Raw genomic sequence first — 15663 nt, 5'->3', positions numbered from 1 at the left:
AATTACTTTAGGCATGAACTGTAACCAATAACAGATACTATTATTAGATAGATGACTTTTCTTTTCCTTCGGACAGATGTACGATAGGTGACCTTATTAGGCTAAAATGTAACAATGAAAGGCATCACCATAGACCTATCCCTGGCTAAAATGTTAAACTTCGTGAGAAAGAAGAGCCAAAAATGTTACTAGTACCCGCACCCACGTTAGAAATATTGATTTCCAGCAAGATGATCGTGCAAACATATCACAATTTGCATACACAATCCCACTGCAGTAGTGGGTTCCCAAATCAAAATCCATCTACCAGAAAAAACATTAAATAGTATGTTGACTAAAAAGTATCGGCATAACGTCGATGAAATCAAGGAAATCGTTCAAACTTGGAAAGTAATAATTTCTTGGATTTGTGAACGATTTTAATTAATTACTATCCAGTAATTAAGATTCAAATATTTTCAAATTCATTTTTTTTCCATATATGCACTCTACAAAGATTATATAAGGCAGGCTAATAACCTGACTTACCACACCAAATAGCATTTGCGTTACAACCTATTTGTCAGAAAAAACTCTGAAATTCCTTTGTCTTCTACTCCTTTTCTCTCTTTAAAACCACTAGTCAGTCTTTTGTTCTTCTCACTCTAAGTTTGTTTGCAGATCTTGTAATCACTTAAGAATTTTGGTCATGGGTTTAGTTGAGAGAGTTATGTTTTTCATGGCTTTGGCTGTTTTATGTGTTGCTTCTTCAACTGCTGAAGTTTACAAGGTTGGTGATGATAAGGGATGGACTACTCTTACCCCCATTCCTGATTACCAAAAATGGTCTTCTTCTAAAGCCTTCAAAGTTGGTGACTCCATCGGTATGTTTAATTCTCTCTATTCTTTCATTTCTTCAATCTTTAAGTTTTCTGTTTATGGATCATATGCCGCCTTCTTGTTGTTGTACCGTGCATGATCGAGTTGTGCACGTTTAAACTCGACCGATGTTTTTGCAATTTAAGATCCGTATTAATGACAGTTTTAAAGATTCATAATCTTTGATGATTTTGTTCTTTGATGATTTTAATATGAATTGTTTTTTTTTGTATAGTTTTCGAGTACCCACCACAGATCCACAACGTGGTCCAAGTAAACTACACAGACTACAAGAACTGCAACGCTGCATCACCAATCAGAACCTTCACCTCCGGCAAAGATACAATCCCAATCAACCGCAAGGGACACTACTGGTACATTTGTGGAATTCCCGGCCACTGTGCTATGGGACAGAAAGTTGATATCAGGGTTGTTACTCATGTAACTCAAACTCCACCTTCAACACCAACATCTTCTTCTCCTTCCGCTCCTACACCTTCTTCAGGACCTTCACCATCTGCACCAGCTCCTTCACCAAAGAAAAGCAGTGCTGTGACTATTTCTAAGGGTCTCATCGGAAAGTTTGCTTTCGTCGTTCTTGCAGTTGTAGCTGCTGTTGCTTACTAGGTTCCATTTTTATGATGAGAGACATTAATTTGCTGCTTTAAATTTTTGTTTTGATTGATATGGTTTTTGCTTTTTCGGTTTTACTTTCTGTGACTAGTATCTACACGTTGTTATGGTCTTAACTGTGACAATTGTGTTTTATTACTGAATCTGAATCTGCTATACTTGTGGTTTTTTCAATTGAGTTGTTATTGGAATCAAAATCCATCGATTATAAAAGCAGATAAAAACATAGATTCACTCGATCAAATCTAACGCTTAGGGGTTCTCATAACGAAGGAACTTCTGTTCCTTCACCTCTAGATTGTTGTTTTCCAACTCATAGGCCTATTACAACATGCTTGCACATTTTCCCAATGTTGAAAACTCAAGGGGGATTTGTATTTGGTGGCAGCCAACCCTATTATTGTGGCAGCTGATGCTTCAAAAGATATGTAAAAGATAAGCTGGCCTCATCTGTGGTTATATATGTAAAACTAGATTCTCGTTAAATAGAAATTATTCTGTCAGAAAAGACAAAAAAGGCTTCCTGGTGTAGTTGGTTATCACGTCTTCCTCACTCGTAGTAGGTCCCAAGTTCGAAGCTGGGCGAATCCTAATTGTTTTATTTTTTTCTCAACCTAGTGGAAAAACAAATAAACATAATTATGCGTCTGCCGGGAGTCGAACCCGGGTCTATTGCTTGGAAGGCAATTATCCTAACCGTTGGACTACAAACGCTTAGTTGTATGAGAGGCAGATATGCCTATCCAAGTATGTTTTACGCCCTGCTCCGGGGATTCATCTTACAAGGGACCTTGGCTGTATGAATCATTTTCATCGTTATACAAAGAGAAGTTTGGCACTGTACATGATTTGATTTCTATCAACGATGACTATTATACAACTAATGCATATAACTGAAAGATCTTTTCTGGGAGTTGAAAGATGCATTCATGGGTTTCTAAAACTACATTATAGAACATGCATTAGGATTTTCGTCGCTAAACATTGTAAGTATTTGACCTTCATCCCAATCGTCACAAATCAAGGTGGTTGAATTTTGTCTACCGTTTGTAGAATCATCTTCTTCATTAGGTTTCGCAACAACTTCTTTATTAGGAACTATAATCTCTACTTTTTTACCAGTTTTCTTCTTCAACTTTTTTTGTATATTAATCGGATTAACTCTGCCTTTGACAATGACCCTATGGTTTGCCATGTTAGTGGAAAATGTCTCCACGCCTTTGCATTTTGATACTGCTCTAGCGACTGTTCTCTCGCATGCTTTGCAATGCATGGAGACCTGGAATTCAACTCTAACTCTTTCTAACCGTATCTTCTCGTTCCCCATTGAAACTTCATTCAAACCAAGAAAGAAACAATGAAAATAGTCACTAACATCACAGCACCTTCCTTATTGGAAACTTTAGATACATCCTGGAAGAGGCGGAACCAGAATTGAAGGTAGAAGTTGCTGACAGAAAACAAAGGAATCCAAAGAATTGAAAATGGCTGATCCAGAGAAAATTTGGTACAAGAAATTTAGAGAAAATATAGGGAAAATGGTTTCATGGCAGCGGTGTGGAGTGTTTTGAGGCTTAAGGATCAATGAATGGTGAAATGGGCCTAACTTTTATGGTCAAAGATAAATTTAGAAAAGGTACAAAGATGATAAATGTGTGCCGTTAGTATTTTTGCGGGGGATACCATGGTTTTCAAAAAGTACCTTTGGAAAATTCAAAGGCATGTTTTCTTAAGGGCTCTTTCAACAGTAGAAGTCTCTGTAGAAGAGATTAAAGAGGTATAATAGACCTCTTCAAGAAAAACTTGTACTTTTCAAAAGAAAAAGACTAGCTGAAATGAGAGATAGGAACCCTTCTTCTCCACCACCATACTTAACTATTGAGAAGTTGATAAAACTTGTATTGATTTTAGATAACTATTACAGGATTGATGATTGGTTGTTTAATGACAACCAATGCTGTTATTACAAAAAAAAAGACTCTTCACACACTCACAATACAAAGACAGGTCAAGTCAATTAAGGTTGACTTGACTAACCACAAACACATTATCTAATACACCCCCTCAAACTGTGCATAAGCTAAAAACTGAACAGTTTGACACAAACATATTATCTAAAAAAGTAGATGTAACAGTTATAAGCATAGTCTGGCAGAAGAACTGAAGAAATACTGAAACAGAAACTAAAGACAGCATAACCACAAACACATTATCTATCCACTAAGTAACTGTAGAACAACTCTAACCGTAGTGAATTTGACTACAGGACTAAATGTCTCATTATAATCAATGACATCCTGTTGATTGTACCCTTTTGCTACCAATCTAGACTTTAACCTTTCAATAGTTCCATCTGGCTTCTGTTTAACCTTATAAACCCATTTGAAACCAAAATATTCATATGTGGTTATGGAGCTACATATTCCCAAGTATCATTATTTCTTAACGCTACATACTCATCTTTCATTGACACTTGCCACTTAGGATTTTACATTGCTTGCTTAAAGGTTTTAGGTTCAGTAACTGTAGTTAATAAGGAATCATAAGCAGTAGAAATATGATATTTCACAGAAACATGATTTGTAAATAGTTTAGGTTTTGAAATACGTTCTTGAGCTCTAGTAACCATAATAGAAGAGGAAACAACAGTATCAGGAGTAGATGAAATTTCAACAGGCAAAACATTGGAGTTAGATACAGAACAAGAAGAATCATGGAAGTAAAACTGAGACTCATCAAAAACTACATTTCTTGAGATATAAGACTTTTTAGCAATAGGATTATAGCATTTATAACCCTTATGTAAGGTGCTATAACCTATAAAAACACATTTGACAGTTTTAGGAGAGAGTTTATCACTTCTAGCATGAGCTAATGAGGATAACAAATAGAAACAAAGACTTTAAGAAAAGCATAATCTGGAGCAGAGCCAAACAAAACCTCAAAAGGAGACTTAAAGTTTAAAATCTTTGTATGAGTCCTACTAATGAGATAAGTTGTTGTTAGAAAGGCATCATACCAAAAATCTTTGGGAAAAAAAGAATTAAGCAACAAAGTATTCCCCATTTCAACAATATGTCTATGCTTCCGTTCAGCCAGACCATTTTGTTGTGGGGTTTGTGGATAAGAAATCCTAATATGAATACCACTCTGCTCAAGAATAACTTTAAACTGCCCCTTAACCAACTCAGCAACACCATCTACTTGAAAATATATGATTTTTGTAGAAAACACATTTTCAGTATGAGTTTTAAAATGAGTAAAGCACTGAGAAGCATCTGACTTTAACTCCATTGGATAAATCCAATTAAATCTACTATAGTCATCTATAAAGAAAATACAATATATATAACCATTCAAAAAAGGAATAGTTGGTCCCCACACATCACAATGAATGAGGGATAATGGTTTATGTTCATGGGAATCAAATAACTGGAAAGGAAATCTTTTATTCTTAGCAAAATCTGTTTTGTTGAACACAACTTCTGGACTATTTGATTTGAAGGGTGACCTAGTCTACTATACCATATATGAGAAGGAGCAGAAACAACAGCAGACAAGCAAAAAGCAGAAGATGGTAAAACATAATTATGAATAGGATATAGATTATTAACTACAGTACCTCTAGCAAGCAAAACGTGAGACCTTAAATCCCTAATTTCATAGCCAGTAGGAGTGAGCTTAAAATAACAGTGGTTATCCCTTGTGAATTTAGCTATGGATAGCAAATTATGCTTCATATCAGGAACAAGTAATACTGTGTTTAGCCTAAAACTAGTTTTAGGTGTCTGAATAGTAGAAGTTCCAGTGTAAGTAATGGTAAGAGACTTACCATTTCCTACTTGCACCTGCTCCTTGCCTCTATAACCAGAAGTATTTTTAAGTAGAGTTTCATCCCCTGTCATATGTGCAGTATCACCAGAATCAGTAAGCCATTGAGGAGGATCCTCAGAAGTAGATGCACCAGAAAAAAGTATATCTCCACCCATTGAATTAAAAGCAGATTGTTGTTGTGCCACATTAGCTGACCCATGAGCTGAATTAGAACTTGAAGCAAATTGTGGGGGATAATATCTGAAATGGCACCGTCTAGCAAAGTGACCTTTCTTTCGACAAATCTGACACTCTACCTGTGAAAAATCTCTTCTCATATTCCCAGCATCAGATTGACTATCAAAAGAAGAACCATTTGACCTAGAATTTCCATTTCCATTAATCTTGTTATTGTTGTTGTAGCTCCCTGAATTCTTTCCTCTTCCTTTACCATTACCATTCCCATAATTACCATTCTTAGAATAAAATCCAGTGGGATTTTGAGCATCAAAAACTAAGCCAGAGTTCTTTTGTTGATCAATAAGCCACTGCTCATGATTTAGTAATCTAGGCTTAAGCTCAGCAAAAGTGAAAGGAACTTCACGATTTTGTGCAGAAATCACAAAATTATCATACTCCCTTCCTAAGCCATTCAGAACATACATGACTAAATCTGATTGACAAAATTTCTCTCCAATGGCAGCCAAAGAATCAGCAATTGACTTTAAATTTTGAAGATAAACAAGAACAGATGAATTACCTTTCTTGCAACCATGTAACTGATTTCTCAACATCCCTTGTCTAGCCATGAATTGATTCTTGAAGCTAACTTCAAGATAAGACCATATCTGATGTGCAGTCGTCAAACCCCATCAAATCTCCAGCAACATAAGGAGTAAGAGTATCCTTCAAACAACTCATAACAAAAGAATCAACCTTCTTCCAGTAAACCCACTTTGTATTAGGACTAAGTACTCCATTAATAAAAATTTGTTTTGGTGGCTCTACTTCTTCTCCATTAACATACCCAAACAATGATGTAGAATATAAAATCGACTCAAATTGACCGCTCTATAAAAGAAAATTTGTTGAATCGAGTTTTGATGAAACAAAATTTCCAATATTAGAGAAGGCAAAGTAAAATTACCATCAGAAGCAGCGGAAGTGGATGCCATATCGCGTCTTCTTGTGTAAACAATCAAGTTCATGAAAGAAATTCTTCAAAAAGAATGATGAACTGAAACCAAGAACTGAGATGATGTTCTTGACTGTAAATCTTGACCTAAATTTGATGTATGTGAAAAATTGATGCTGAATCAAAAAATTGTATGAAAAATTGTTTAAAAGATTCAAAGATTCTGCTATGAAAAATTATTGATGAAAAAGTTGTGTTGCAGATGAAGATTATGGCCTCCGGATCGAACCGAATGATACCATGAGAAGTTGATAAAACTTGTATTGATTTTAGATAACTATTACAGGAGTGATGATTGGTTATTTAATGACACAACCAATGTTGTTATTACAAACACACGGACTCCTCACACACTCACAATACAAAGACAGGTCAAGTCAGCTAAGGTTAATTTGACTAACCACAAACACATTATCTAATAACTATCCATCAAATAGTCAAATATTTGAGAAACATGTTCATACTAAAATAATGATGATGACTAGAAGGAAAAGCAGCTTTAGTCCCCTTTTCATTTTGGTTTTCCAGATGTTTCCACCACCATACTTAACTATCCATTAAATTCCTTCTGTGTCTGAACAAAAGAACGCGTTTATTTTCCTCTGTTCTCCACCTTTCAACAGGACCACAAAGCTTTTTATTGATGCCTTAAGTGGTGGTAGCCTCCTGTCTCCGGTTTCGTCGTGTTTTTTTCAGCCATCACTTGGAATTTTTAGTATGTTCCCATAATACCTAACCCACCGGACCAAGTTGGCCTATAACAGCTTTTATCTTTTTCCATAGAAAATTCTTGTAATGTTACTATGAATATTGAAAAATGTGTTTGCCGGGAGTTGAACGGCAATTACCCTGACCATTGGGATACAAATGGTGCATGAAGATATTTGTGAAAAGTGATGTCTTTTCTTTACTTTCTTCGATCAACATCATCATTTTGTTATCATGCTATCGTTGTAACTTGTAACATGCAAATGGGTATTATTCTAAAATTGAAAGAGATATGCCTCTTGGCCCACTACTTTCCCATTGGATCCAATGTCAGTGGATCCAAATATTTCTACAGGCTGCACGGTCCACTACTTTCCCATTGTTGTAATAATCCACTCAAGAATTTTGTACAAGTGGCGTAAAAAGTGGAACCAATTTCTGATATTATTATCATGAAGCAAAAAAGAATTGCTGGGCAGTAAAAAACAGTACCGGAGTTAAGAATAGCAGTACCGGAGTCAAGAATAGAGATCGGAGGGGCGGTGGCTGAACTAGAAAATCAACATGAGATGGGCTTATCTATCCGATTTTTACTTTATCCGTATCCAATCCAATACATTACGGATTTCCAATTTAGTACCCGAATCCAATCAAACATTCAATAAATTTGTATCCAATAGATGCACGGATGAACAGATTGGATACGGATAATTCAATGGATTTGGTTTAGTTAAAATTTATAATGAAGAAATAAAGCCAACATAGATGATTTCTTATCGTTACTACACATTTTATATATGTATCTAAAATATAAAAGTGTCATGAGCAACACTCCAAACAAACACCTTAAGAATTCCTAAACTATTATATATATGTGTGTGTTCTAAAATTATATAAATGTCCTTAATCTAACGGGTATGGATGTCCAACGGATTTTCATGGTTGCATCCGGACCCAATCCGTAATCCGTCGGATTTCAAAAAACCCGTCCGCATCTAATCTATTAGCGAACGGTCCCGGCATCAATCCATAAAAACACAGTTGGTCTCGGTTAAATCCACGAATTACGGGTCAAATACTCATCCATAATTGAAACCTAAAATTCACACATTTCATTGATGTCCCATTTTAAAGTGAACGATTTTTTGGGACCATATTTTTTTTTGGGGATCATGATTTGATTGGATTAACTTCCGTATGCTTATAAGGGGTGTCTTAAAGGTAAGGAAATACTAATTTACCCTTTACTCTAATCTAAATTATAACTAACTTAATAACCACCTAAATTTAAAAAACGTGAAAGAAATGAGAGAAACCAGAAATCTTAGTTTTGAATTTTTTTTCTCTTTTTTACCCTATTCTCGTGACGCCCCTCATCTGATTGAAAAACCCATCGCTTTTAATTAATTTTTTGATTAAAAAAAGTGAGTAGAAATCATCAAAATATGATTTAATTGGAAGTTACAGTCGCTTGTTCGGTCCGGAGTAGTTAAACAAAACCCTAGATTGCTGACCGAACATTCTGAAACCAAAAATGAAGAACACTTCGGCTATTATGAACTCTTTTTCCTAACCAAACTCTTGTGTAGAACAATAAATGGCAAGTTGATTGACTCCCAAAAAAGAATTCTAACCTAACTTCTCTCGGAAAACCAATATGTTGTGTTTGGTTGGTTAGGTTAGTAGGAAATTTTTTTTCCTAACCGAACTCTTGTATAGAACAACAACTGTTGAGTTAAGTTGGCCCACAAATTTCCTTTTTTCTAACCGAACGCTTCTCTGAAAACCAATATGTCGAGTTCGTTTGGTTAGGTTAGTTGGAAAATTTTCTCCCTAACCAAACTCTACTCTGCAAACACATATACTGAGTTCGCTATATTCAACAATTTTTTCTCCTAATCAAACTTCACTCTAAGAACTCTTGAGTTGAGTTAGGTTTAGCCGAAAAAATTACCTTGAAATCCAAACATTACTTTGTATACTCTAGAATAATGTTCGGCCATATGTCTCGGAACCCGATAATCGAACAAAGCAAAAACTCCATTAGAGTAAATTTCTGCTACCCGCGTCTCCGGAAACATTTTCCGAACTGCATTTCCAGATATGTTCGGCTACCTATTCTTCATATATTGTAGGCGAACTTGGTTGACCTAGCCAAAATCTACTTTAAAAAATTTCATTTTTAGGGAAGTTTCGGCCAGTTCAAGCAATATTAACAAATAGTCTAGGAGATGAAGGTTCTGATTCGAGGGAGATATTATTGAAGGGTAAAGACGATTTAAGTCTTGCACGTCCTAGTCACAACAATGACTACACCTTTTCATAGAATAGCAAGAGAGAGAGAAGGAGCTCCCTTTCTAATTATATTTCTCATTTAATAGATTTTTCACAAAATCCCTTTTTTTCATGCCATCATGCCACATGTCAGTGGAACCCTCTTATTTTTATTGTTGTCACTCTTCTTAATCTGACCTCTAGTTTCTCATTAATCTCCTCCTTATCCTTGCTACTACATCGACATACTCTATTGGACTTGGGTTTTAGTCCCCAAGTCTCCATTTTCCTAATGGGCTTACCCTCTCTTTTGGGAACCCCCTAGCTCTGTTGAAAGATAATTATTTTCATATATCAACAACTATCATCACTGTAATCACTCAATTCTTATTCACCCATTTCAAAAAAAAAATGTCTTTTTTTTTCCCATATTCTTCCTCTTATTCTTCTTCTACTTTACTCTCTCAGTAATTCTTCTTCTTATAAAAAAATCAATTTATTAATTTATCCTCACTAATCACTGATTAATTTAACTTAAACATTCAACTAATCACTGTATTAACTAATAAGTACACTAACTAATCATTATACAAACTTAAATAGGAAGAGTAATAGTGGTATTAGCATAAATATTTGGTTAAAGGGTGGATTAGTTTACTTCAAAATGCCTCATCCAAAATAAAATCATAGTCCCCAGAAAAGCCATGGTTCACAAAATACCGTTCTTTAAAATAAATAGTGAAAGTATTAGTATTTTGGGCTTCAAAGACGGCTGGGACCAAGTTAGGCCGGACCTGAGTCTGCCTCAGGAAAAAGGGTCAAAAGCAAAAATTTCACTGGACACAACAAACAGTGAATTAAAAGACAACTTTTTTGAAAAGCTTTTATGAAAATATACATAAATACCCACCGAAAGCCCATTAAAAAATGGGGACAACTGTCATCTTTTGTCCATACCTGACTGTGCTCCTGTCACAAATACCTTAGTCACAAGAAATATGAAACCAATAATATGACTCCTAGAAGAAAACTGTCAAACACCATTTGACATACATCCAACCTAACTCTCAAGCAACTAATCCTTTCTCCTCTCTTGTTAGTTGGGAAAACGCCAAAGCTAAAATCAACTAACTACTTGTCCCTGTCACTTGTTATTTTCGTTAGTACAATTTTGCCACAAAATATGTATATGATTATGATTGAAAATTAGAACTACATCTACCTCTGATTTTTCAATCAAACCTAACATGAATTTCTTTTAATATCAAAGAATCAATATACTGAGACTTGTCTTTATATTATATATATATATATTAGCATTGGATTCTTTGTTTTGGCACCAATCTTTTTTCTTCCCTATTTGCTATTCAATAGGACCGCAAGGATTATAAAACAAAACCAAGGACCACGAGAGGCTGAATAAATTCATTGATACCCAATCTAGTAATCTTGTTGTTGGTTTTCCTTTTTTTCACGAACTATATCTGAGGACGAGCATGATGCTAAACAATGACGGATCCGTATTTTTCATTTTAGATCCGGACTAATACACATGATTAACATAAACTTTGGTCAAAACGGGAAAAATTAGGTTTGTGGACGGGGAGGGTGACCGGAGCTAAACCTCGGATTAGCTTTCTCATAAGTCAGTCACTAACTCCCATGATGAGTCGATTGTACCATGCAGGTTCTCAAACCTAGCCTCTTGTTAGGCTAGTTCACAAGCCTAGCGTCAAGTTAGGACTGTCTCAAAACTAATCCGGGTAAGATTTTTCTTTTTACATTTTTGATAGTAAAATAAGTCCTTCTCTTCCACATTTATGATAGTTGAATCTATATGAGCCCTCAAACTCAAATCCTTTGGAGCCTCTATGATAGGATTTATTCTAGTTTTTTTAACATTCAACTATAGCATGTACGCTATGATTTAGCTTCAACAAAGATCACTTGGAGCAAAATCCAAAATAAACACAATTATCCCATGGATATAAAAATATCACTCGTGCATAAATACTACTATTAGCCTTTTGTTTTGTTTTTCTAAAAATATATACCATTATTTTTAATGCGAATGACGGGAAGAATTAGCAGTTGAAGTACCCGAACCCGATACTTTGATCCCGTAAAACAAATCGGACAAATAATTCATCAAATCATCCGGCGAGTATCTCACCAACGCCTCAACATTTCTTTCTCCGCTCAATGTAGCTCGATTGGTATCATAAAACTCCTGGTAAACCGGCACAACTTTCTTACAAATCGAAACTTTAATCTCGTCTCTAAGTTTCGAATCCGTCACGACCCATGAGGACTGCGTCCGGTACGCTGTTTCGAATGCAGTATTGAAACTAGAAAGACATTCTTTCGTAGCGTCCAGGGACATGCTGGCCGTCGGATTCGTCGGCAAAGATGATAAAACTTTACTCCACCCCATTCTCTCATAGTTTATCGAGTACTGTTTTACTTTCAGTTCATGTTTGCTAATCCATTCTTCACCGAGTAAAAACCGAAGATTTGAACCCCGAACTTTCGAGACGACGTAGTTTAGATTATTCGCCAGGAAGAGATATGACAGCGGAACATCTTTGTAAAGCGCCGCCTTGCCGTCGAGTTTGCATAGAAGAACAAGTACTAACCAAGCGAATCTCACAACTATCGACGACGTACCTTCGTCATCTGTATCCAGTGAATTGTCAAAGAAAGATTCCGGTAGTGCAGTATGCTCCGGCAACGGCCAATCCGCAACAATATCTGAAAGACTTACCGTGTAATCGGAAAGAAAAGAAACGTAGTTCATAACATATCTAGTCAGTGGATGAATTCCACCACCAGGAACAAGAGCTTTTGAAGAATCCTTTTGAATCGCCGCTTCAAAATCCGTCAACATTGCTCGAACCGTTTCGCCGAGTTTAAGCAACGACGACACAGCTTGTGCTCGAACATTTGACATCGATTGATAAGAAAAAATTGACTCAATCTCAGGCCATAGCTCCGAAATCGCATCGTAAAGGTCTAAAATCCGAAACATTTTCTCAGGTGATTTCTTCCCTTTAGCAACCAACTCAGGGAACTGAAACAGCTCCAAAGCACTATCCTTCGTAATCGCCGTAAAACAAGATTCTCTGCTCATCTCCGACGTCAACACGTAATCGCAGAGAATCCGTTCGCCATGAAACAGAGTTCTCACGGAAATTTTGACCGCGTAAACCCATGTCTTGATCTTGAAATCAAGCAATTCCCAGTCCATCTTATTGATTTGTGCGGCAGTCAATCTCTCTACACCTAATTTATATAAACCTTCATCGACAATCGATTTTCGGATAATTTTATATATGCTAACAATTTCTTTACCATAACCAGATGAAATCATACAGTTTGATATCATTTTCAGATCATTCATAGCCACTGTTCCAACTTGTTCGACTTCATTGATAGAATTACTCACTCTTTGTATCTCATCTTCATCAGATGTTTGATCAACTTCTTCATCGTAATCATCAGAAGTACTACCTCTTGATCTCTCCGAACCATGACCGGAGATTGATTCAGGATCAAGACGGTCACGGTTAGCTGATAAAATCTGATAAAACTCTTTCTCTAGTCTTTTCATTGCGATCTCCATCAGGTTCTGTGATTTGACTAGTAAAACTGAATTTGAGTTCTCTGGTAAAATAAAGAATCTCATAGCTCTCTGTAAATCTTTCACACATGAAATGAAATCCTTAGCTTCTTTCCGATCATCGTAAAACAAAGAAGAGGAAGCAGCAAAACCGGTGCTAGTTTCTAGATTCCATTTGGTGATTAATAGCTCTGCGTTATCAATGTTTTCTTCCATCATTGATTCGGAGAATGTGTGGAGTGGTGTTGATGGACGTGATTGTGGTGGTGATGATGATGAAATTGAGTGTGCTGATGATCTTGATATTGAATTGTCAGGAGATGTTGAATGTGAAGAAAATATATTTCTGAATCCTCCTTTGTTTCTGTTAGTCTGCTTCATGATTATATCAGTTTTAGTTGGGAACAAATTAAAGCGTTACTAAATGAGATCAAAAACTGAAAAGTAATAGCTAGAAAGAGTTACAAATTGATGATAAGCGTTGCTGACTGATAAGAACAGTTATTATTCGGATTGATGAGAGCAAGAAATTGTTTGGTTACGAGTTTTTTAATTTTTTCTGAGATTGGAGAGTTGTGGATGGGATTATATAAAGATTGCAGGCTCCAAGGGACACATGACAAGTGGGAGTTACAAATTTACAATCAAGTTGAATATTGACTTTCTTCTTGCTCATCATTCATAAGAAAACGTTAAACGTTTATAATAATACACAAAAAAGTGTAGCAAATCTCTAGGGATTTTGTTTGATGTTACCGTTGGCTATGGTAAAACAGAGGACTGAAATGGCTGCTGTAAGAAATAAGACGGTGAATGGTAGATTCCACACAAACGGACGTCACGTACAACTAATGGCTAAATGACGCGCATTACTTTTACTACGTCCTTTTGTTGTGTTTTCATTGTACCTTTAATTAACTTCAGAGGCTGGAATTTGTGCATGCTGTAAAGATGATAAAATGTTTCTCATTACTATGAAGTGAAGCTCAAGCTCAGCTAGACCTTTTTTTACCACCAAACGGGGACTGGTAATGGTTTCGTAATAGAGTTGAATCATTTTTCCAAATGCAAACGGAATCAAACAAATAGTGTTGAAGATTTCCTAACCCGAGTAAGATCTTTTTTTTCTTTTTTTTTTTCTTTTTCCCTAACAGATTCGAAGATTAGGAGTATCTTCAAATTTTAAATATAAAACCAATAGAATAAGAAGCCTTATAATATCTATAAAACCTTTGACATTTGACTTGGATATGGTCATCTAGTTATTATTCTCTTTTTTGTTTATTGGTACAGGGAGGTGAAAACTTATCGTATTTCATGAATTTATCACTTAAAAAATGATTTTTGCCCTGTCAACAGGGCTACCAGGGGATATCCAATGAGACATCCAATGGTAATGATTCATTTGTCTTATGTCGATTGATAGCCGCCCATAATTAGGGGGTAATAATCGTCAGGTGTGCTTCATAGTTGGGAAACGGTGAAAAATTATAACTTTGGTGCTGGAAATCAGAATGGGATAGCAAGCCCATTTCATGTAACTCCTATAACAGGCTTTGTCTGACCTTTTATCCTTTTCAATGTAATTTTCTCATTTCGAGAAAAAAAAAAAAGTAAGATCAGAAGTATGACTACGAGGGAACGTTATACATGGTTATACTAATAGGGTATACTCTAACTTAGTATAACCTTAGTATAAAAGAGATGAGGTTAACTCTCAAATGGACAACCTTTACTTTCTTAAATTAAAGGAGGAGGATAAACTTTGGCTTGAGAGAGAGTTCATAGAAGAGGAAGTTTGGGATGTTATAAAGAAGCTGGGTAGCAACAAGGCACGAGGGCCTGATGGGTTCACTACAGAATTTTCCAGACGATATTGGAACACTCTAAAAGATGATCTCATGAATCTTTTTAGAGATTTTCGTAGGTTAGTATCTGTTGATTGGAGACTCAATTGTTCTTTTATTACTCTAATTCAGAAAAAGGAAAATTCTTGTACTCCTAAAGACTTTAGACCTCTAAGTCTTATTGGCGGTGTGCAAGATTCTTCCAAAGTTACTTGCAGAGTGATTGAAGAAGGTGATGCCTGATCTTTTTTCCGACTCTCAAGGAGATTTTATTCACAACAAACAAATCCTTGATGAAGTTCGTATAGCTAATGAGTGGGCGGATAGTAGGTTCAAAGCGAAGAAGCTTGGAATCCTATGTAAGATTGATATGGAGAAAGCTCTTGACAATGTTAATTGGTAATTCTTGTTCACCATCTTGCATAAGCATGATTTAGTAACAAATGGATTTCCTCGATAAGGTGGTGTGTTTCTACTTCTCATATGTTCATCCTGGTGAATGAGAGTTCTACAAAGAAATTCAAGCCAAGCAAGGGGTTAAGACAGGGTGATTTTTTGTCTCCTTATCTTTTCTTATTGGTTGTGAAAATTCTCTCTAAACTGATCAATGATGCAGTAGTTATAGGTCAACTTTCCGGTTCCCAAGTGGTGGAAAGTGGAACTATGATTTCCCATCTCCAATTTGCAGATGACAATTTAATTTTCATTGATGCAAG

General features: G+C 35.9%; 2 protein-coding genes and 1 non-coding gene across 3 annotated transcripts; 1 reads left to right on the top strand and 2 right to left on the bottom strand.

The window, feature by feature from the left end:
* Positions 1-525: 525 nt before the first annotated feature.
* Positions 526-1665, top strand: LOC113325400 (mavicyanin-like). The gene is made up of 2 exons (XM_026573591.1): positions 526-863; positions 1094-1665. Exons 1-2 carry the CDS (start codon positions 689-691, stop codon positions 1483-1485), a joined length of 567 nt encoding a protein of 188 aa, XP_026429376.1. The 5' UTR covers positions 526-688; the 3' UTR covers positions 1486-1665.
* Positions 1666-2133: 468 nt separating this feature from the next.
* On the bottom strand, positions 2134-2205 carry TRNAG-UCC. The gene has a single exon. It is a non-coding gene; the product is annotated as a tRNA-Gly (tRNA).
* A 9114-nt stretch (positions 2206-11319) lies between these two features.
* On the bottom strand, positions 11320-13716 carry LOC113323902 (exocyst complex component EXO70H1-like). Its single transcript, XM_026572250.1, has one exon. It carries the CDS (start codon positions 13479-13481, stop codon positions 11544-11546), a length of 1938 nt encoding a protein of 645 aa, XP_026428035.1. The 5' UTR covers positions 13482-13716; the 3' UTR covers positions 11320-11543.
* Between the last annotated feature and the right edge of the window lie 1947 nt (positions 13717-15663).

The sequence above is a fragment of the Papaver somniferum genome, chromosome 11, assembly GCF_003573695.1.
Source record: "Papaver somniferum cultivar HN1 chromosome 11, ASM357369v1, whole genome shotgun sequence".
NCBI classification, from domain to species: Eukaryota; Viridiplantae; Streptophyta; class Magnoliopsida; order Ranunculales; family Papaveraceae; genus Papaver; species Papaver somniferum.
This window is presented reverse-complemented; position numbering and strand designations above follow the sequence as displayed.

What these genes read in the sequence shown, in the direction of transcription:
- LOC113325400 (XM_026573591.1), top strand. Translation starts at nt 689, where the DNA reads ATGGGTTTAGTTGAGAGAGTTATGTTTTTCATGGCTTTGGCTGTTTTA. An exon ending in CAAAGTTGGTGACTCCATCG is followed by an intron (nt 864 to 1,093) that starts GTATGTTTAATT and finishes TTTTTTGTATAG; the next exon opens with TTTTCGAGTACCCACCACAG.
- LOC113323902 (XM_026572250.1), bottom strand. Translation starts at nt 13,481, where the DNA reads ATGAAGCAGACTAACAGAAACAAAGGAGGATTCAGAAATATATTTTCT.